Source organism: Eptatretus burgeri, chromosome 2 (genome assembly GCF_056783735.1).
Source record: "Eptatretus burgeri isolate ZD-2024b chromosome 2, Ebu_testis_v1, whole genome shotgun sequence".
Taxonomy (NCBI): Eukaryota; Metazoa; Chordata; class Myxini; order Myxiniformes; family Myxinidae; genus Eptatretus; species Eptatretus burgeri.
Window position 1 is genome coordinate 109,599,209 of NC_140962.1, and position 23,657 is coordinate 109,622,865.

The window sequence follows — 23,657 nt, forward strand, 5'->3', positions numbered from 1 at the left end:
AAACTTTACAGAAAATGTCCGAATATATTTAAAAGTTGATGATAGACGCTCTCAAAAGGCATCGTCTATGTGAGGATGTGCACATGTGCTCAGTATTGAAGGAGATCCGGATCTTGTGTATACAAGAGCCAAGTCCGAGAGATTAAGGTTTTGTCTTCACACGAAAAAGAACAACGCCGAGCCAAAAACATATGTGACTGCTACATTGTGTGACTGTGGAAATACTGCGGCCGCTTTATAATTGCTAGTGCCCGTACATTTTGTAGACCCTCCGGCCGCCGAGCCTGATGTGACTTTGACCTTACCTCGTGTTTTCACCTTCATTTGTGATGGTTGTTTTTTTAATCATCTTGTGTTTTAATTAATAACAAAAAAGCAACCCGATCACGTGGTGTGACGGACTGTCGGGCAAGGATTGAATTTCACAGCAAAACCGGTTGTAATTTGGAATCTCCATGATTACGTCAGCCCGATGCGTTTGATGAAAGTGATTGTGGTTCTGCGGGCATCATGTTTGATGAGCTGCCCTGGGGGCAGCGCTCTCGCAGAGTGCGCGAGCGATCGGAACCCAGGCCGGAGCTCGAGCCTGTGTGGACCTTTGGATTGGTGATTGTACCAGTTCACATACAATACACCGCCACCGAAGGTCATTTACTCATCTTATTTTATCTTAAACATGGGGAATTTCAGTTTAAAGTGTCTTGAAAGTGGGTTTTCTTTGCGTCCACGAATGGATTAATTCACTCCATTATTTCTTATTGGGAAAATATTTTTGGAATCCGAACTTTTTGCAATCCGAACAGCCTCCTGGAACGAATGAAATTGGGATTCTGGGGGCACCACGGTATAGGCAAACAACTATACTCCGATCTCTAGCGGTAGCGCACGGTGGACGCACGGTCGACGCAGACTGCCACGGAGGCCGTACGTAGGTGCACGGCGGGCGTAGGGAAACCGTGCGTCGACCCTGCGTTGCCCGCAGGTAGTCACACAGACCGCAAGGCCACCATACGGCGACCGTGGAAATAGTGCGGCCGCCGTAATTTTTTGGGGGTTGGGAAAATTCATTTTTCATTGAGAAGAGCTTACGGCAGCCGCACGAATAACGCAAGGCCACCGTACGCCCTACGTACGGTCGACGTGGAACACATCTACGTCATAGCTTGGCTTGTCGAATTGCTACGGCGAACGTAGAAATGAAAAAAAGTTATAACTCCGCGCAATAATTCCACGGCGCCCCTACGGCCTGTAAAATATAGCCAAACGGCGTAGGGCCTCCCTGAGGCCACCTCAGTTTCTCTGCGGCCACCACACGTTTCTGTCAATTCAGAGGGCGTACGGCCACTGTATAGCAAATGTGACCTAGGCCTTAGCTCCACCATCAAAGATGGCCAGAGGTTATGTCTTCACCCCTGTCCTGTCTGTCTGTTTTACTTTTTGACACTTTTGTAGCATTTCCATTATAAGTATCAAAAATGCAGTAACATGACACACGTAAAAAAATAATTATTCAGGGATGGTTAACCCTTCCCAAAATGAGAGGTGTGTAATACAGCAGCCACAAACATTTTCTCCCCTTTACATTTTCAAACTAGAAGAGCACTCGGTAATGCGCACACCTCCGCCACACAATACTTGATCCACGAGAACATATCGGGCCCAATACATTTGTGAAATATCATGCTACGCAGTACTATCTCGTTTTCTATCTATCTAACAGCTTCACCAGAATCGAATCAATTCGTCCTTGCAGCACACACAACGTGTCCACCAAGTTTCGTCCGAATCCATCCACAACTTTTTGAGATATCCTGCTGTATATCGGTTTAGCACTATCTCTCAATGGTGGAGAATCACTTTAAAATGATCAGAACCGGATCGGGATTCAGATCTTCAACAAAATTGAATCAATTCTTCCTTGTCACACGCCCAACATGTCCACCAAGTTTCATCCGAATGCGTCCACAACTTTTTGAGATGTCATGCTCATGTATCACTTTTGGCCCAATCACTCAATGGTGAAGAATCACTTAAAAAATTGTAGTAGTCGGATCCGGATCCAGATCTTCAATAAAATCTAAAGAATTCGTCCTTGTCAAACACCAAACCTGTACACAAAATTTCATCCAGATCCGTCCACAACTTTTTTGAGATATCCTACACACAAACAAACAAACAACCAAGCAGACAGAAAGAGGTGAAAACATAAACTCCTTCAACTTCGGTGGCGGAGGTAATTAACCACGCTATTTACCAACAGCCCCAAACTCCAACCAAATAACTTACCCACTGGGCATTTCTTCGCCCCTGAGACTCTTCCCCAAGACATCACCATCACTCATGTATCCTGCCACATCTCCTCCGATTGCAGGTGCTCCAATATCTTCTCCCTTTCGTTCTGCGGAATCTGTAGAGACTCCACCAACTTGGCCTGAGGGGCATGGGCCTCGTCTCAGGAAGCGTCCTACTGTTGCTGGAGCACCAGTTGCCACTCCCGTCGCTTCTGGCTGTGCAAACCGGTTAGCATTGGTACGGGGAGGGTAGCCATTGCCCAACGAGGGTGCATCCCCAGCTTGCAGCCGAGGACTGGCGGCCTGTGCCAAGCGCCATGACAAGGGGGCTGTGGCAGTGGTTCGACCTCCCATGCCACGCCCGCTCACCTCTGTTGTGACACTGCTGTCAAAAGTCGTCTCAAGTGTACTGCAAGGGTTGTGGAGGAAAACATTGTTAATGAGATGATTCAACTCCAGACACTTTTCACAAATTATGTAATATTTGTGGAACCGTCCTGATGAGGGCTTTGCTGAGGGATTGTAAGACAAGTCATTGGCGGGCAGTTTTCAGGCTCGGCATATATTATGCTCATATTTTCCAACGTAACTGTTCTTGCATTTACAAAAAGACGATTTCAACCAAACTGCTTATTTGTTTAAGATGCATCTGTGCTCTGAGTGTTGTTTTTGCCAACATTAATGTGCACAATTTGCTTTTAACTTAAGTTTGATGATAGTCGAAGATCAAACAGTCAGATCCATGGTATCAAGACCGCTCTCCTTTTACAAGAACAAAAAAAAAAGGGAACAAGGATGAAGAAAAGCAAAACAACAACTGCCAATCATGCTATTATTATCACAAAGTGAATGGGTTGGACGTTTTGTTTACATTCGGACAATTTAATGTTGATGAAGTCTGTTATTTTGCATACATGTCAAGGCTCGTACAAGAGCGAACACCCAGAACATATAACAAGAAGAGCAGGAGACAAAAGGGGTGGGAAAGGGAAGCACAAACGAGTGGGGAGCAGAGACATTAGGAGATCTGTGGAAGGGAGAGGGATGGGGTGGGGTACATGGGGAATACAAGATGGACACCACAGGGACTTTCAGGAAGGAAAGCAGGGAATGTGAAGGAGGTGGGTTTGGGGTGGATTAACGGGGGTAGAAAAGATTATGGTTTTGCATGGGGGAAGATAAGAGATGGTGGTGAACAGCTGTTTTGAAGACCTAGAGGGAGGAGTGGGATGGCTGAGAGTGTGGGAGTCTGCTCCAGGGGCAAGGAAGAAGAGGAATGAAAGAGTGAAGGTGAGCAGTGATTCTTGATGTTGGCAGTTTCACCAGAAGGGGGTTGCTGGCAGACCCTGAGCACTCTGCACAACTATAGGTGAGACAGACAGGTGAGAAAGACCACCGACCTTCCTGCGGTGAGAGAGGGAGAGGCCTAAAGACTCAGCTTCATCACGGGAGGTACCAATAATTTTAATTGCCTTGGTTTCCACAGAGTGAAGTCGAGCCAGGTGTGAGGCAGGTGCACCACCCAATAGGGGAGAGCAGCAGTCCATCAGGCTGGGGATGAAAGCTTTGTATGTGGTTAGGAGCTCAGGTGTTCCAAGAAAGGACTTTGCATGACGTAAGATGCCCAGTCGACGACTGGCTTTGGAGGCAAGCTTGGAAACGTGCCTTTCCCAGGAAAGATCATGGCAGATAGTGAGGCCCAAAAGCTTGAATGAAAGTAATTCTTCAAAGGGATTGTTGAGAAAGTAGATGGGGAGGTTTCCAGATGGTTCTTTCGGAGAGACATAGTGAGAGTGTGAGATTTGTCATGAGTGAAAGACATGTTCCACATGTTGGACGAGCTTGTGAATTTATCCAGATCTGCAGAGAGCGAAGAGGCTGCTGCTTGACAACCTGAGGGATGACCGATGGTACGGCAGAGGGTGGAGTCATCAGCGAAGATGTAAAGAGGGTATTCCAGAGTTAGAGAGATCCTTGATGAAAACCAGAAAAAAGCACAGGGCCAAGAATGGTGCCTGGTGTTGGCTCAGTGGTTAGGGTGGCGGCTTGGGATCCTGGGGTCCTGAGTTCAAGCCCTGTCTGCCGCTGAATTAACACCAGGGTGTTGACTCATCCTGTCATCCTTCCGAGCTCAGTGAAATGAGAACCAGTGTCGCAGCCAAAAGGCTGCACAAGAAGGGAATGGGTATTGATGGATATCTTTTTAAAATGTGGTATTGGTGTGGTTTTGTCATGATGGGCCGAATGGCCTCCTCCTGTGCAAACATTTCCTTGTAATTCCTTGTAAAGAACACTGCCTTGAGGAACTCCAGCCTGGATAGGAAGAGGAGATGAGAGAACTCCATTAAGAAAAGTTAATCTGTTAATCATGAAGCAAGTGTTACCTGACAGCCTTGTTTTCATTACTTCTCTCCTTTGCTTTTTGAGGTTTTTTTTTTTTTTTGCATGACATTGTCCAGAATAATAGAAATGGTTTGTTGATTTGCTTTCCGTAAATGACATGTGTGACATTATGAGGCCTCGGCTCAGATGTAAAATCGTTCAGTTGCGATTTTTTTGAGATTAGCCACTCGGATATATCCTTACGCTGGAAAATCCATATGGTCACCATGATCACCAAATATCTCGATCCACCTCTGGATTAAGTCCAAGTCCACCTGCTTTGCGTTTTTACCTGTTTTCCCATTTAACCCAGACATCTTATTTCTCACTCATGGCCTCCATCCAATACTGTGAGAGGACAAAGGGTATGGAGGTGATATTGGCTGTCTTCCAGGCATTTTGAAGAGTGCCTGGAGTTAATGACATGGTGGAAAGAACTGACAGAAGAAGTGCCAGTTTGGTGGAGTATTTCGTGAGAACCCGGGCACTGATACCATCAGAACCTCAAGATCATCCAGAAACTTGTTGACATTCCCAGGAAGAAACCACAAAACATCTAAGTGTGGCAGTGGCTAAGGGAAGACAAAGATGCAAAGCAGAGGGATTGGTTTCGGAACTCTCACTTGAAAAGAAAATCCCGAGCTCAACACATTCTGCCTCGTCACGCGCAGCGTCTACTGCTGAGCCATCCATAGAGTGAGCGATTGGAGGCAGTGAACACACGAGAGACAGACTTCACCAGCTGCAACTAGGTCTTGGAAGAGGGAAACGGTTCAGATTTTTACCTTCGCAAACTTTGTTGCGAAGGTTATGTTTTGATCGCTGTGTATTTATTTATTTATTTATTTGTGAATATGTGTGTTTGTTTATTTGTTTGTTATTCGCATAACTCCAAAAGTATTGAACTGAATCGCAGCAAATTTGGTGGGATGATTGGTTATTATCCGAGGATCATTTGATTAGATTTTGGGAGCGATCGGGTCAAAGGTCAAGGTCATGAAAAGGTCAAAATCGTCTTTTTACCATAGCGCGGTCAATTGGTATCCAATTTGCATGCAACTAATGCCAAAATGTTCAGAATTCAATGCCCCATCTTGTGATATGTGACATGACACAATGACGTAATAACCCTTATTAGCGGTTGGGAGTCAAAGGTCAGGGGGGGTCACGACATTGCAAAATGTGCGGTTTTAGTCATAGCACGGTCAATTCTTATCCGATTTGCATGAAACCAACACCAAAATGTTGACTGTTCTGTTCCCCACACTCTAATACCAATTACAAAATTAAGAGTACAAAGGTCAAGGTCATGAAAAGGTCAAAATCGTCATTTTGCCATAGTGCGGTCGATTTTTATCCAATTTGCATGCAACCAATGCCAAAATGTTGTGAATTCAATGCCCAATCTTGTGATATACAATGTGACACAATGACGTATGACGTTTGTTAGCGGTTTGGGTCAAAGGTCAGGGGGGTCAATGACCTTTATCATAACGTGGTCAATTCTTATACAATTCACATGCAAGTAGATTCAAAATGTTTAGAATTCAATTCCCTATCCTATGATGTGTAATATTTGATTTCTTAAAATGTGACCAGTTGTCATCAGATTGACTTGACACCGACACCCAAAAAGGTCAGGGAGTTCATACAGAAATTGTACAATGGACGTGAATCGGTGTCAAACAGCAGGAAATTTAATGTTTTTAAGCGATCATAACACATATGAGATGGCAGATGTGGTATGGGATTAAATACCCTCACAATCAACGGTTTCTGGGGGGGGGGGGGTAAAATGTCGCGTTGGCGAAGGTATGCGCTCTACTGAGTGCCCGTTCTAGTTCATCTTTGAGATGAGCGACGTAATGCATTCTGGTTTGATTGAAGTCGTACGTTTACTGTGGCTTTCCAGAGTAACGTTTGGTTTCCTTCACTCCAAATGGAATGTAAAACAAAACCAGAGATTATTTCATTTCTCTGATGTGCCACACAAATGCATGAAACATGATTCCTATGTGTGGTGTCAAACAAAATTTACCCACCATCACTTCAACTAAGTAGGTAAGGGTATTGTTGCAATGTTGTTATAAACCAGATGAACAAACAGTTGGAAGTTTATTCCTCAAGTCATGGAAAAAGCTTACAACTTAATATATGGACCAAGTAGTCTGACAAAATACTCTCAATTTTGTTGTTGAAATAAAAAAATTTTAAAACCACTCTGACTATAACAACTGCATAAAACCTCGGAACATTCAAATAAACAAAATAATTTGAATTCATATTAAAAGACGTTCCTAAGATTGTTAAAACTCTAGAAGGCGTTTTGACATGTCTGTCATGGAGAACTCATCTTCAAAAGACTATTTTTAGATCAATAATTATATCTGGTCATCTGTTAAATCACAGTCATTTCAAATTTCGGATGGAGGACTCACAAACGTGCAATTCGATTTCGCATGTTTCAAAAAAGAAACAGTCGAGAGGTTTTTTTTTTTTAATTTGCAGAACAATCACAAATAGAGAGTAAATACAGTATAAGGATCGGTATTCATACATACGCTACAACGTCAACCCAATTCCTGTCTTCCTGTATATCCACAATGTACATACTGGGATGTCCACGGGACTTGAATAGTTCCGCCAACGTAGAATGAGCCGAAACGATGGAGGCGGTTTATTTTTTATAACCCGAGGATGGCGGTTTTAATCGCTCTCCAGCAAACGGGACGAGGAAGGTGGCACGAGTCACTTTTCACTGAGTTAATAATGTTTATTTCTCGAACCAGAACGATAATAAGACTCGGCAAGAGGAGGGATCCGGGGGCAATTCGACGGGAGGTGGGGTGGATTCGGGCGTGGGGGAAACACAACCAATTCCAATGGATATACAAATCTCAAACCCTCCAAGGCGCCAGGTACACACACGCACGCACGCGCACGTGCACGCACAGACACACACACACACACACACACACACACACACACACACACACACACACACACACACACAGTAGCTCGTGGTCAGGCTTGCCTGTGGTGTCGACGTAACAGTCACTGGATTGGTGCCGGACGGGCTGGCGTTGCGCCCGTCAGGGGCAGGAGACACGGTGGTGCCGAAGTTCCGTCAACCCTTCCGCGCAGAGCTGCGGTTTCCGGCGTGTGAGCTCCAACCAGCCACCGTGGTGCTGTTCGTATTGGTGTCGACCTCCTGGTGTAGGCCCAAGTCCGCTCACAGCCGCCAGGGAGCCAGTTCTGGCGCCAAGATGCGAGCAGGAGAGGGAGGCAGGCCCGCCCGCCGTTCGGTCCCGTACTCCGAGCCAGCAGAACTCCAGAGCCAACCGAGGTGAGGCACGAGGCACAGCAAGGCCACGAGACACGATGAATCCAGGAACGAACCAGCGCAACGAGAGAGTGCGCTCAGACACCAACAGCCTTGACCAGGCCCTTTCTTTTTATGACTCTTTCTCCTCTTCTTCTCCGGAACAGAACCTTTTTATACTCGAGTCCTCGTCACTTCCAATCGAGCCCTTTTATTGGCCCTCTGCTGTCACCTTCCGTCAATCGTGATCAAGGGGCGGAGCCATCTGCAGCACTGTCCTGTTACGTCACAGCAAGCCTACAGGGAATACTAAAAGGGGATACGCATAAACACTTACCCGAACCAGTCTCCCTATTTAATTATGTGACAATTATCATTTCCCCCTTAAAGAAATGGACATTTACTCGACAATTTATCACCACTGAATTGCTACTTATTACATCGAGATCCTGGCACAACTCGAACAGCATGGCATACCTAATTAAACATCCAAATTACCCTTTCAATGCATACCCCTCCCCTCAGACGTAACACTGCCCCCTCCTCTGGTACCGCAGCTCCTGCAAGGTATATCACAGGCGCTACCGTACCAGCCTTAACACTTACTGACTCACACCTATTTAACCTAACAAAATAAAGTAGGAGGGGCAATGGGCAGCGAGCCGCAGCTAACTTACCTATCGTGCTTAATGTACTACCCCCTTATGGCCTTATCCTCACCTAAACAATCATTCCACTTTTTATTTATTTATTTTATTTCATCACATGATAGCACTGAGCGAAGTTGCACTCCATCCTCTGGATCATCGCTCCTGTCCAACACTCTTCCAGTGATCTGGGGAGGAGAAACAAAAGGTTCCACAAAAACACAACACTTATACTTTACATCCCCACTCTAAGCCTTAACGACACTATTCACGGGATATTTACACGCGACCGCGTCCCCCAGTGGATGCTAATAGACCCAGCGTTACCTGGGGAGCCAATTTTCAAATGTGCTTCACCCCAAAATTATGCGGACATCATGCCCTTGCTGCACATGTCAAGTTGTGCGGGATCGAGTGGGACACACATCTTCACAACACTCATACCATGGTCATCATCACATTTCTAGGTCATGGTCACCATTTCAATGATTGCAGGCTGAATCCCGTCATGGCCATGGGGTGGGTTACCACAAGATGATGGGGGCATCTGAGGTGCAACCATGCCCACAGGTAAGCTTTAGTCCAACCCGGACGTTTCTCCGCCCCGCTCCCTTTGATTCCCACCCCCCTGGAAGCCATCAGCTCTAACCCCGTACAACACACTGGAAGGGGTCTCACTGGCTCCTCTGGCCTTCCTGGGTCGCCAAGGTCCTACCCGCCTTGGTCGCCCAACCAGACCCTCTCCCAGTTGCCTCCAGTCACTGTCACCATCAGCCACCAGGGGTGAATCTCCTTGAAGGGGGTCGCAATTCCCGCTCACCGTGAGCCTCAGCAATCCCTGCGGACAAGCACATCATCCCCACCCACAAAACCCACATGACTCCCCCACCCCATCGGCCTTACATGTGACATCTGCATTTCTAACACTTCACCGACCATGACCTTCCCTGTTACCGCACCATGTCCATAAAAAATAAATGTGTGCACCATACATTTCACTTCTTAACTTGAAACAACTCACACAGCACTTCTCCTCACCCGATCCACGCACCAGCCATTGGACAGCCACTCGTGCCCGCTTTGTTACCAATTACCCACTGTCCCGATTGTCACTCTAAAACCCAGCAGAACTTACAAACCCATGCCAATTTTCCCACAATTCACTATTTTCACCAAAGGAGGGCACTTCGCCACAATCTCACCAGCCGAGCATGGCCCTATATGCTCAGCCCGATCTAGTCTCCCCGACCCCCGACAGTAATCTCCGGACTCGACCTATGTAAGGGCACCTCGGATAGACCTGGCGGTTCAGCAGGAGGATTCATCCTCTCCGAGTCTAAAAGTCTATTGGAGGGTCCCTCCATCGCCGGGTACCGGCAATATCGTTGCACGTGTCCTCTTTGCCCGCACCGGAAACAACTCCCCATAAAAGGTCCCCATGGGTATTGGTGTAATGTCTCTTCCGGTTCCGGACCCCCTCGGCCATAATCGAATTGCTCTATTGGCTGGGCTGGACCCCGCCGCTGTGGCGCATCAACTGCCGAATTACCCCTTATCAAACCTGACAGTTTCTGGCAAATTTCCTGAAACATTTGGGTAATGCCAATTTCTCCCAGCCCCCCCCTCCCTGATCCCGAATCTCCGCCTGTCGGATCGTCACCGCTGGCCTCTCGGGCACCCGACCTGGCCGACTCCATGAGGTTGTGGCCACGCACTCGGCCGCTCGGTGAACGGTGGGTGGATCCTGTAACTCCACGAGCGCTCGGACCTCAGGGTCCGGCAGAGCAGCTTAAAATTTCTCGAGTGCCAGTCTGTCCCACGCCTCCACTGTAAGGTCCCGATACGCAATCCTAACTGATTGGTAAATGTCCTGTGCCAGCTCCTGCACTGTCTCGCCCGACTTTAATCTGCGGTGCTGGAGCTGGGCCCGCACCAGATCACAGTTCGCTGCAAACCCAAACCGACGGCTCAACGCCTCGCAAATGTGGGAGCTGGTCAACATCCCTCCGCGATCACGTTTAACACATCTGCGGCTGGTCCCCGGAACGTTGCCACCAAATTCCCTGTACGTTCCGCTCATTCCACCCGTTTAGTCGGGAAATACACTCAAATTGCGTCAGAAAAGCTTCAAGGCTCCCTGACCTGTCAAAATTTACCAGGGGGATCACTTTCCCGGTGGCCCGCTTCCCAGTTTCTCCCTTGTCCGAATCCAGCCCAGGGATCAAACACCCTTGTGGCTGCGTATCCAATTTCGGAGCCCCCTGTGGCCAATGATGTTTTGTGGTGAGGGTCTCATGGGTCAATTTTGCCTTCTGTTCCAAACGTTGAATGGACCGATTCACCTCTTCCCGCAGGATCTTCTGGGCCCGCACAACCTCCTCCAAGGCTCCGTCGCGAGTTTGTAGCTGCTCCTCAACCAACCCGGACACTCTTCTTACAAAACACGGCTCTCCCAGGCCTTTACCGAAGTCTCCCTCTTGGCTCATAATTTTGGCTTGTTCGTCCAAATGAGCCTCCAATCCTTTTACCTCCTCAGCCAAATTCATCCCTTGCTTCCTCAGCTCTCCCCACTCTTCTACTTGCAGCTGCATACGAGCATCCACACAGGCACGATGACGTTCCAGGCCTTAATCCACTTTATCAACCCGAATGCTCGTTGCATCAATTTTATCGACCAATGTTTTCCGTTTATTTTCCCCCTCCAATGTAATTTCGACCTTTGTTTCCTCCAATCTATCCTCGAATTTACATTGTATTTCCCCCAATTTTAACATCCACACATTCCTGCATCTCAGTTTTCATTTTCTCCATCTTTTCCCCCAATTCATCTCCCATTAAATCAATCCGTGCACCCAACTGTTCCCCCATTACCCCCAATTGATCTGTCATTTCTGTCCCCTGTGCTGCCATATTTGTCCCCTGTGCCATCATTTCTGCCCTCTGTGTCACGAATTGATTTGCCATTTCTGTCCCCTGTGCCGTCATTTCTGCCCTCTGTGTCACGAATTGATTTGCCATTTGTGCCGTCATGTCCCCTATTAAACGTTCCAACATTGTTCAGATCGACATCGCGCCGGTTTCCGGCACCGCCAGCTCCGTTACGGGCGATGAAGCACGGTCCACGCTCGGAATGGGGGAGGTTCCAATCCTACCCCCGTCTCTCCCTTCTTCCCACGACTCCCTGACAGACACGTGGCCTTCCTCCTCCAACAACTGCACATCCGCCATGGTGCAGAAGTCCCGTTTGCCACCAATTAAATTTAATTTGAAAACTCCCGCCAAAATTTTCCCGTGCTCGTGCGCTTTTCTGAAGTGATTTATATTCCAATTCGTGGCGAGATTTTAATCCTGGTATATTCTCCCGATACCAAATATAATTTAGAGGGGTTCGAACATCCGACACCCTGACACCAATGTGACGTCCACGGGACTGGAACGGTCCCGCCAACGTAGAATGAGCCGAAACGATGGAGGCGGTTTATTTTTTTTATAACCCCAAGATGGCGGTTTTAATCGCTCTACAGCAAACGGGACGAGGAAGGTGGCACGAGTCGCTTTTCACCGAGTTAATGTTTACTTCTCTAACCAGAAATAATAATAAGACTCGGCAAGAGGAGGGATCCGGGGTGATTCGACGGGAGGTTGTGTGGGTTCGGGCATGGGGAAAACACAAACAATTCCAACGGATATACAAATCTCAAACCCTCTAAGGCGCCAGGTACACACACACACACACACACACACACACACACACACACACACACACACACACACACACACACACACACACACACACACACACACACACACACACACACACACACACGCGCACGCACACACGCGTGCACACACGCACACACGCACGCACACGTACACACACGCGCACACACGCGCACGCACGTGCACACGCACACACACACGCGCACACACACACATGCGCACACACACGCACACGCGCACACACACACGCACGCACGTGCACACGCACACACACACACACACGCGCACACACACGCACACGCGCGCACACACACACACACGCACGCACGCACACGCGCACACACACGCACACGCACACACAACGTAGCTCGTGGTCAGGCTTGCCCGTGGTGTCGACGCAACAGTTACTGGATTGGTGCCGGACAAGCTGGTGTTGCGCTCGTCAGGGGCACTAGACACGGTGGTGCCGAGGTTCCGTCAGCCCTTCCGCGCAGAACCGCGGTTTCCGGCCTGTGAGCTCCAACCAGCCACCGTGGTGCGGTTCCTGGTGGTGTCGACCTCCTGGTGTAGGCCCAAGACCGCTCACAGCCGCCAGGGAGCCAGTTCTATCGCCAATATGCGAGCAGGAGAGGGAGGCAGGTCCGCCCGCCGTTCGGTCCCGTATTCCGAGGCAGCAGAACTCCAGCGCCAACCGAGGTGAGGCACGAGGCACCGCAAGGCCACGAGACACGATGAATCCAGGAACGAACCAGCGCAACGAGAGAGCACGCTCAGAGACCAACAGCCTCGACCAGACCCTTTCTTTTTATGAGTCTTTCTCCTCTTCTTCTCCCGAACAGGACCTTTTTATACTCGAGTCCTCGTCACTTCCAATCGAGCCCTTTTATTGGCCCTCTGCCGTCGCCTTCCGCCAATCGTGATCAAGGGGCGGAGCCATCCGCAGCACTGTCCTGTTACGTCACAGCAAGCCTACATGGAATACTAAAAGGGGATACGCATAAACACTTACCCTAACCCGTCTCCCTATCTAATTACGTGACGATTATCATTTCCCCCCTTAAAGAAATGGACATTTCCTAGACAATTTATCACCACTGAATTGCTACTTATTACATCGAGATCCTGGTACAACTCGAACAGCATGGCATACCTAATTAAACATCCTAATTACCCTTTGAATGCATACCCCTCCCCTCAAACGTAACAATACGCACTCTTGCCTGAACCTACCTCTCCCCAAACACCAAAATTATTCATTGTTCAATATAAATAAATAATCCGACATAACTTATGGTTTAATCCCTATTTTATATAAAAATACGCTTATTAGTCCCCTACCGGTTTCACCGGAGGGGACTATTGGTTTTCTCTCCGTCCGTCCGTCCATCCCACCCGTGATTTTCCAGACTTTTCCCCCATACCCTCTCACTTATTCAACTGAAACTTGGTACATCACTTTATTACGATAAGTTACAAAACATAGCCTGGTGTTGGCTTGGTGGTTCGGGTGGCTGGCTTGGAATCTTTGGGTCCTGAGTTTGAGCCCTGTTGGTCACTGAATTAAAATCAGGTGGGGTTTACCCAGCCCGTCATCCTTCTGAGGTTGGTGAAATGAGTACCAGTGTACTGGTAAAGGGAGGGGCACAGCATCAGTGGCACAGCTGTGCTTGCAAGAAATGAAAGCTACCTGGCAGCCAAGCTGTCACATACAAGAACAGAACAATTGCAGAACAAGTTTGAGTTTTGGAGAGTAGAATCAATTTTTCACAGAGTTACGCCCTTTTTGGACTTACAAAATATCACATTGGTAGGGGGCTTGATTCCAAAGCAATACACGTCCCCCCACCAAAGTAATTCTCACTCTTGTTCTATTTGTTTGTTTCTCTGTCAGTCTATCTGATGATTTTCTCTAAGACTACTCAACCAGGGACCATAAAACCCATTTCATTATCAACATCTTTGTCCAAGGAGTTCCAGTTGCATAATATTTTTTCCATTACTCATGACCTTTTAAGTTTTTGTTTTTTTTACCATTTAGCTTACTTATCCACTATTTCTACTGAAGAATCACAAGCTTTCATTACTGTGATGAAGGTGGTGGTGGTGGTGGTGGTGGTGGTGGTGGTGGTGGTGGTGGTTAAGGCTTTCGGGGGGGGGGTATTGAGGACGGGGTTGGGAGCTGGGAGGTCTGGTTGAGGACTTGAAGAAGAGAGGGGTGGGGAGGACAGAGTTGGGGTGGTGGGAGCAAAGAGGAGATAGAGTTGGGAGAGGGGAGTTGAGAAGATTTAGGAGAACTTCTTACTTCTGGAGAAGATTTAGGACGAGTTGTTGAGGACTTGGGACAAAGAGGATTGGGGGGGGGGGGGGAGAAGATGAGAACTTGAAGAAGAAAGGAGGACAGAGAGTTGGTATGGGGCGCTGAGAGGGTACAAAGTTAGGAATGGGGTTTGAGACTTTGTGGGAGGGTTTGAGGACTTGTGGTGATGGTGAGGGGGGTTGAGGATTTGGGGATGGGTTGGGTGTTGAGGACTTGGGGTTGGCTGGGGGTGGGGGGATTGAGGACTTGAAATCACATTTTGCATTACACAGAATTTCAGTGGGTTCCTGCAAGTGGGTAAATAGTATCATTAAAGGATGACTCTATAAGCAATGCTTTTCAACTACCATACTTTGAATGGACTTGCATGAAATAACCAATTCCTAAGCCTGATTTGAGTCAAGTGATGCCAACATGTGAGCAATCCAAAGAGACCTCCAGATGCCAAATAAAATAAAATGAAATGACAAAAAAAAAAAAACATGACAGCCCCAATAAGCACAGCTCATCCTCTGCAATTATCTCATTTGAAGATCATCAGGGTTTTATTCAATTCTCCTCGGCAGTATAAGTCTCCCATGTTTTGCTCATGCTCAGCCATGCCCATCTCGTTTCAAAAAGTGCTGACTGTTTCAATAATCCTTTTTTGGTTTCGGCCAGCAGGATGACAAGTGTGACATTGTTAATGTGACCGACCTCCATGAGAATTTTCTCGTGCAGTATTGTGGCGTTCGAGTTCGTCTACGCAAACGAGATGGTGATTGTAATTCACCGACGAAGTAGTGACAAACTGCAATCCTAAGAATATGCGTTGGACTTGGCCGAATGAAAGTGGATGTGTTGGACTTGACAATTCCCACGTGCGACGATAAAGTAAAGTAAGTTCAGGAAGTTGCTCAGTTTACCGCCGCAGCTACACTGCCAAAATGCCCAGCCGAGATGGAGCATGCCCAGCTTACATTTTGCTTTTGAAGGGCAAGGGCAGCTGTGTTCTTGGAGAGCTAAAAGCAACCTCACAAAATGACAACAGCTGCACATAACCCTACCAACAACATTCCATCAATAAAATAGGGTTCAATTTGTCGCCAATGTGATATTGTGGTCATCTACATATTATGCATGCAAAAGGAAAGTATTTTAAACTCTCCGCAAAAAAAATTGGTATTGACGTTATGATAATTCAAGCATTATCACTGTTATAGCTTAGTAGTCTTCGACTTTATGTTTCAGGTCTGTGTTTGGCATACATAGTCCATTGTGGATCCAAACACATTATTAAACAACAAGAAGAATAAATACAAAAAAAAAACCCACAAAAAAAAAACAATAAGTATTCAAACATATTTAATTTATTTAAAGCCCCCGCAGCAAGCCCTGCCCCCTCCAGTCCTCCTTCCTTCGCCACTGCCTTAAATATTACAGAACATATAGTATTTAGATGGCATCAAATAAGTTTTCAAAAGTTTTGACCCTCCGCCCTTTATTATCCATCTCTCCCATGAGTTTGATGCTGTAACTCAATAAACAAACAAAGAATTTTTTTAAAAACCGGATTAAAAAAAAAAACGTGTACAAAAATGAAACTTTAAAACTTTGCTCAAAATTTACATTATTTACCCAAATAAGCCAATTACTCACCTGTGTGTAATCTGTGTTCCCCGAAGACTCGACATGGTTTCTTCGAGATTCTGCCGCAGATCAGCAATGTTCTTCACCGTCCTCATTCTCCTGACTTCTGGGTCTTCTCCTGCAAGAAATGTTTACCCCATTATCTGTTTCTACTAATAAGCTTTCACAAAACTGTAGAAAGAAATTAAAGCTCACTAATTAACTAGTAAAAGTCCTTCTCTTTGTGAAGTTTTAGATCGAGGCTCATGGAAGACAAAGGTGTGATGGAGGGTATGAACTGACAGTAAAGCAGTGGGACAACTCAAACAAAATCAGCAAGGGAATGAACAAACAGGAAGAGACAAGAGAAAGGAGGGGTGGAAATACTGTAACTTGCAAGTAAGAGGGTGCATCAGGAAGGGTTAATGGAGGTAAAAAATATTGTGAGTATGGACGGTCGAAAACATGAGATGGTGATGTACTTCCAGCTTGAAGCTCTGGAGGGAAGAGTGGGATAGTGGAGCCTCAAAAAGGCATTTCCATATATGGCAGATGAAACGAATAAGAGAGTAAAGGTGTGACGTTAGCCTGGATTTTGTAAATTTAACCAGGAGTGGGTTACTTGAAGAACTTGCGTCCTCGAGTTCCTACGGAGGTTCAGCGGCTGAAGAGAGCATGTGGAGCTAAACCAGAGGAGAAGTAGAAAAAAAACAGAACCCACGAAGATGTCTGTGGTGCGTGAGCATACCTTTTGCTTTCGGCCTCATTGTGGGAGACTCCATTAAATAATAATGAGAATTTAAGATTCCACAAAATCGGGGAGAGACAGATGTGATGCTAGACCGACAGCATCCTTGCTCATTAGGGAGAGCAGTATTCCATTGAGTTACAGACAAAGGCCTTACAGACTGCAAGTAGTTCTGATTTTTCAAGGAAAGACTTCGAGTAACAATGGATGCTGAGTTTAAAGCTGGCTTTGGAGGCTAACTTTACAATATGGATATCCGAAGAAAGGTCATGGCTGATTGTGAGGCCTTAGAATCCAAGGGACTGAACCTCATCCAGTGGCTGACATGAAAATAGGATAGGTGGGTTAATTTGATAATCCTTCTTGAGCAACGTCGTGACATTGAGATCTTCCAGAATTGAATGACATATTCCATTAATAAAACCAACATTTAATCATTCCCAGATCAGCAAAAGGTGACAGCTGCTATTTACCTCTCAGGTATGTTGAGATACAACACTGAATAATGTGGAATCATCTGAAACTAGAAGGGCACGAAAAGGAAGATAGGATTTTCCAGAGCATTTAAAGAGGTTGCTTATGGATATTAGGAACAAGACTTGGCCCAAGAGGCTGTGTTGGAGCACTCCAATCTTCACTCGGAGAGTACTGGAGAGGATTCCAATGATAGCAACCTAAAGACTGCACCAGTTGGGGGAATTAAAAGTCTGATCTGAGTGTTGCCTTGTATGTTACATGTGGTGAGCTTGGTAAGCAGGGGAGGATGCCAGTGTCAAACCTCCTCGATATATCTAGGTGGATGTTCCTGACCTCTTGTATGAGATTTAGGACTTCTGACCATTATAGACAGAGAAACATGTCCTCAGTTGAGCCACTGGGATGGCTTCCAAACTGGTGTTGACAGATCAGACTGCTTAAAAATATGAAAGACTTGACGTAAACAGTAATTATGGAGTTCATACTTTGCTGGTATTTGAAGTAAGCACCCTCCTTGTGAATGGGAACGGCCTTAGCATACTCCCAGGCAAACAGGAGGTGGCCAAAGGACAGGCTAAAGAAAGCAGGCAGCAGATCTAAGATCATTTGCAATGATGCTATCTCGGCTTGTCAACAATATATACAGCGCCTTCAGAAAGTATTCACACCCCTCAACTCTTGTCAGATTCTGTTGTGTTACAGCCTGAATTTAAAATGGATTACATTTTTAAAAAATTGTCACTGATCCACAAAAAATACCCCATAATGACCAAGTGAAAACATGTTTTGACAATTTTTTGCAAATTAATAAAAAATGAAAAGTTGAAATATCTTTCATCAATAAGTATTCAGCCTTTGGCAGACAAGTATTCAGCCCGCCCCCCCCCCCCCGAATCAATAATTCGGAGAAGCGCCTTTGGCAGCGATTACAGCTTCGAGTCTTCTTGAGTATGTCTGTATCAGCTTTGCACATCTGGATTTGGGGATTTGCACATCTGGATGGAATAGAGGTCTATTGTGTCCGGGGAAGCCGGCTGTGAAACTGGTGAAACGTTGCCTGAGACCGGGTCTGCTCTTGCATTTTTGCTCAAATTAGCAGTCCATCTAGTTTATTAGTTTTGGATGGAAGCACCTTCTTCTTCTTTAAAAATGTGTAATCCTAACCACCACAATGTTGTGTGTATATATATATATATATATATATATATATATATATACACATATATATACATATATATATATATATATATACATATATATATATATATATATACATATATACATATATACATATATATATATATATATATATATATATATATATATATATATATATATATATATATATATATATATATATATATATATATATATATATATATATATATATATATATATATATATATATATATACATATATACATATATATATATATATATACATATATATATATATATATATACATATATACATATGTACATATACATACATATATATATATATATATATATATATATATATATATATATTTATATATATACATATATATATATATACACATATATATATATATACACATATATATATATATACATATATATATATATATATATATATATATATATATATATATATATATACATACATATATGGTTTTGAATACAAAGGTGAGGCTTGTGGAAGAGTGAGTACACTGAAAGGACCAGGACATAACAGACAAAAAACATGCAAAACAGGACACACAAGGAGCTGTGAAGAGGGGAGGAAACACCAGCAGCAGAGTTGAAGGCCAAGATAGATAGAGACTTGTACAAAGAATGGGTGTGCGGAAGAATGGGGTGGGGGTGGGGGAAGGAGAGGACGGGATGCATGGGGTGGACAAGATGGACACAGAAAGAAACGGTAAGGAGGGAAAACTGGAAATTTGGAATAATGAGAGATTGGAATTGGGTTGTGGGGGGTTGAGGGGTGGCTTAACGAAGGTAGAAAAGATCATTAATAATAGAGACTGAACATAACCTTTTCTATTTTCTCAAGTATGAAAGACAGAGTCCAGAAGGCAGTAGGTGTGAGAGGGCTAAAGTGTGGACAGAGCATGATAGGTTGGGCACATGAGATGTGGAGGCAAAAACCCAGTTGAGGCATTATCCCTCATCTCGAGCAAAGTCTGACGTGAGGCCATTTGAGGCAAGTGAGTAAATTGGGCTGGCTCATACATCAGCGATGTCATTCTGAACATAACTTTAATCAGCTTGTTTGTGCAAAGCATTTTCAAGTTTTTTTCTACTCAAAGATGAACAGACATAAAGTAACCAACATAGTAGGCTACGTAGAAGGATTGGGCAGGTTATATATATTTTTTTGATTTTGGCCAGTTTTGATTGTAAACAGAAGTCTCAGGCCCCACAAGGAGCTTATACATTCAGTGTATTACATGTAGGATAGCATTCATAGATAAAGGAGAAATCAACAGAGTAGGTGGAATTCAAACTGGAGATTTCAGCATTTAGAGTCATGTGCACCGAAGGGAACTTCTTCCAGGCTCACCCAAAATATTATGGCTTCGCTCTAACTTTTAGCATTGGGCGTTCATTTCATGGCTTTAAGCAGTAGGAACCATCAGTAAAGAGGAAATCCAGCTCACCTGAAAGATCATCTGGTGACTGTTGCATTGACTTATTGAAGAGAATTGAATCTGAGGGTCCGGTGCTTGGTCCAGCTTCCACTGCTAAAGGCATACTGCCATCACCCTCTATGTGCGTTCTATACCAAACACAGTTTGGTAAACACAGGAGTGAAGAGACATAACAGCACTGCCAGGAGGATATGTGCAAATTTCACATCTTCATCATGCTGATAAATGCATGTTTCAAAAAAAAATAAACCCTTGAGGACCACACACATCTTGAAAATAATGTTCAGACACAAGTCCAATTTTATGATGAGTTTGGCTAACTTTCAAATTTTTTTTAAAAATTGAAATTCAAGAGCATGCAAGATGAAAACAAAACAAGTTTTTCGAATTAATAAAAAAAACAAAAGAAAAATGATGGAAATGACAAAAGCTCTTCCCCAGGTGAGGGCCTCACTGCTTGCCATTGCACAAACATAAATTATTCCAAAATTGCAGAGAAAATATCGGAGATACACCACTTTAAAGTTTAGGGCCATGGTGCCCCGTGTGGTTGTGGCAGGTGCCCCTTGATCCTTAAATGGTGAAGGAACAATTGTTGTTTTTCGAAATAAAGCTGTTGTCATTGAGACCTGTCAATTTAATTTCTATGTGGGGGATTGATCGAGGACAAAACCTTGATCTCCAAAACTTCAAACAAAATACAACACCATGTTGGTTGAATAATTGGAAGAACATATGTCTCAATATTTACGGCAGATTTCATTACACCAACCACAATGAGATCGTTATATATTACTAGCAGGGGCTACCCAGAATTGGCCAGGAGAGGAGGAGGATGCGGTGGACACTGCCCGATTGGGTGAGCTTTTCCCGCCGGTGGTTTGGACCTGCTGGACATTGAAAAGCTCTGGAGTTATTGGCCTCATGGTGGTTACCTTTAGCCTATGGGCCGACAGCGGTACTGCCTGACCCCACATCCAAATATCCACTTTGTAGTGGCCTCTGTTGGCCTTAAAACAGATGTCAAGGCCAACGTTTGGTAACTTAAGAGCTTGCACAGATTCTGAAGTAACTACACCCAAAATGTGGGGCCTCCAGGTAGTATGGTTCAACCGTGAACGAATAACGCACAAACAAATGCACAAATACTTGAATTTTTTTTAGAGATACAGATATAACGTTTGTCTCATATAATTATGTCAATTTTGTTCAAGTGATGAGATATCTCACAAATGATAGGTTACCTGTAGAGAAAAGGGGCAACAGTGGCCATGTTGGGGTGATTGTATTGTTGTTGGGGATGTGGTAACTGCACCCCCACTGTATTAATGCCCGTTGTCTGCGTTGTGCTTGTCGTCATGGTCACAGGGAGACCAGAGCTCGGAGATGTGACACCAACAGGTGTGACAATAGTCCCACCACTCAATGGTCTGGTTCCAGAACCTTCTGCTGATGAAAGGCCTGAAGACCCTGCTTTGGCATCAATCTGGGGTGCATGGGCAGTAGTTTTGGTTGGTCGTGTCCGTTCTCCCTCCCTATTATGGCCAACAACTGATTTGGAAGCAACACTCTTGGTACCTGGTTTTGGAATGCCACTTGAGCCTGGCCCTGAGGCTCCAGCTACTATTCCTGTTGTGGCAGGTGTACCTTCTTTCTTCACAACTGGGCCAGTTCCAGTCTTTCCACCCTTTGGGATGAAGCTTGCAATCTTTGAGCCTTTCTTTGCTGCTTCAGTGCCAACATCAGTTCTACAATCTTGTGCCTCAATACCTTTCACACTTTCCATAGCTGCAGGGGTCGTTTTGCTTTTTTCCTTTTCTGTGAGTCTTCCTGTCACTTTTCGGTTGTTACTGAGGGCCCTGCTAATAGTTCGTTGTGCAATTCCCTTAAGTGCAATCTTAGGGCTACTGCCCACACCAGGTGTCGCCTCACTGATGTCCGATGCTTCAGCAGAAGCAATATCCTCAGCAACACCTGCTTCAGCCTTACCACCCTGCTTTAAAGAGTTGAAAAGACGGAATTTTTCCAGCACGGAGCGCTGTCCACCACTGGCAGTACCACTACCCACCACCCTGGAGAGATCAGTTGTTTCTGTCGAAGCTGTACCTGCTTTGGCACCTGGTACTGTGGATGCAGATGTATGTTTCATTCCAGCAGGTTTTCCACGCCAAGACTTCACGGTGGCAGCACCAGAGCCAGTCCCAGCCTGAGGTGTCACAGAGCCTTGGGCTGTCATAGTGCTGCCATTCATCCCCACAGTGTTCTGGATCACGCTTTCAGCTGCATCTGAAAAAGTGGGAGTAATAAAACTACTTCAAATCCTTGGAGCGAAATTAAAAACACAAAAAAAAACTTCATTCTTTTGCATCAAAATTAAAGCTGTCATAGCGAATAGCTAAATCTAATATTCAAATTCAAAACTCGAGGCCGATTGATTCATTCATATGCAGCACAAAGCTGTGGGGTGGCATCATTGGCTGGGGGTGTGGCTGTGCTGCTGATGCAGTGCCCTCTGCTGGATAAGGCAAAAATATGGAACTTGGTCATGGTCATGGTGATGGCAAGAGCTCGCCGACTCTTCACGAAGGACAACATGGGATCTTTAACGTCTATTAACTAATGCCAGCAGATGGGACGCCCGGTTTAACGTCCATCTGAGGGACAGCACACACACTGATGAATCACCCTGCCTGTGAAACACGGGGATGACAGTTTATAGCTGAGTCGGGGTTCAAACCCAGGCTGGACAGCTTCGATGCGAGCGTGCATACCTCTAGGCCACCCCAAATCATTTCCAAAAGGGCATTGCTTCAAAACGGTGAATCCGAGTCGTTCACTTGCAGTGCCAGATGGAGGTTTAAATGCCCGATTCAAACAGGTTAAAAATCTGCTCAGAATTTCACAGTGGATAGCAAGCGATCATTGATTGTAGAAATTGCAAAAATATAATGCTGATAACAATTAACAAGACTGGTTCAGAAACATCTCGTCCCCGAGTGTGACAAATAAAACAATTGTCTTCATAGAAAGAAGCAATCAATTTCTCCGCAATTTCCCATTAAGTACAAGTGTGGCTTTTTGATGACTGCCGCCAGCCCTGCATGCAAATCACGAATAACATGACGTTACCTGTTCTGGATAGAAAGAGCCACTATTTTATGACTCCATGATCACCCCGTATCTTGGTCATTTCATTCTCATCAAGGTTCAACGACGCACATCCAATTGTTGGCATGACGTACAATTCAAAGTTCCTTCAGTTTCCAAGTTCTCATGTAGATACATTCACCTGCAAATACCTTGTCTCCAAGCTCGACTGGTCTGCTCCAAACAACCAAAGCTGTCCAATAATCCATGTGTATAATCGATGTGTCAAGCACGACGGTCAATACCGATAAGACAGATGGAATGAATGACAAAAAGTGCTCACTGGTTGGATTCCCATTGCCCAATCAAGTGTCACCTAAAATGGGTGTTTTACCGCCATTGTGTCGCCAAGATTGCCAATG

The 23,657-nt window shown here is 45.3% G+C and overlaps 1 protein-coding gene across 7 annotated transcripts in view; it reads right to left on the reverse strand.

Moving 5' to 3' along the window:
- LOC147032810 (neuron navigator 2-like) overlaps nt 1-22,460 on the reverse strand; it is a 254,665-nt gene extending 232,205 nt beyond the window's left edge. For 4 of the 7 annotated variants that reach the window (XM_085870682.1, XM_085870681.1, XM_085870680.1 and 1 more), the window contains exons 1-4: nt 21,393-22,460; nt 20,158-20,276; nt 16,318-16,426; nt 2,287-2,700 (exon numbers count right to left, since the gene is read on the reverse strand). In XM_085870682.1, the coding sequence (XP_085726808.1) occupies nt 2,287-2,700; nt 16,318-16,426; nt 20,158-20,276; nt 21,393-22,399 (1,649 nt within the window). In that variant the 5' untranslated portion in view covers nt 22,400-22,460. Of the gene's footprint in view, nt 1-2,286; nt 2,701-7,707; nt 9,465-16,317; nt 16,427-20,157; nt 20,277-21,392 lie in introns of those variants that run through there. The other 3 variants (XM_085870684.1, XM_085870683.1, XM_085870685.1) reach the window with 2 other exon arrangements.
- Between the last annotated feature and the right edge of the window lie 1,197 nt (nt 22,461-23,657).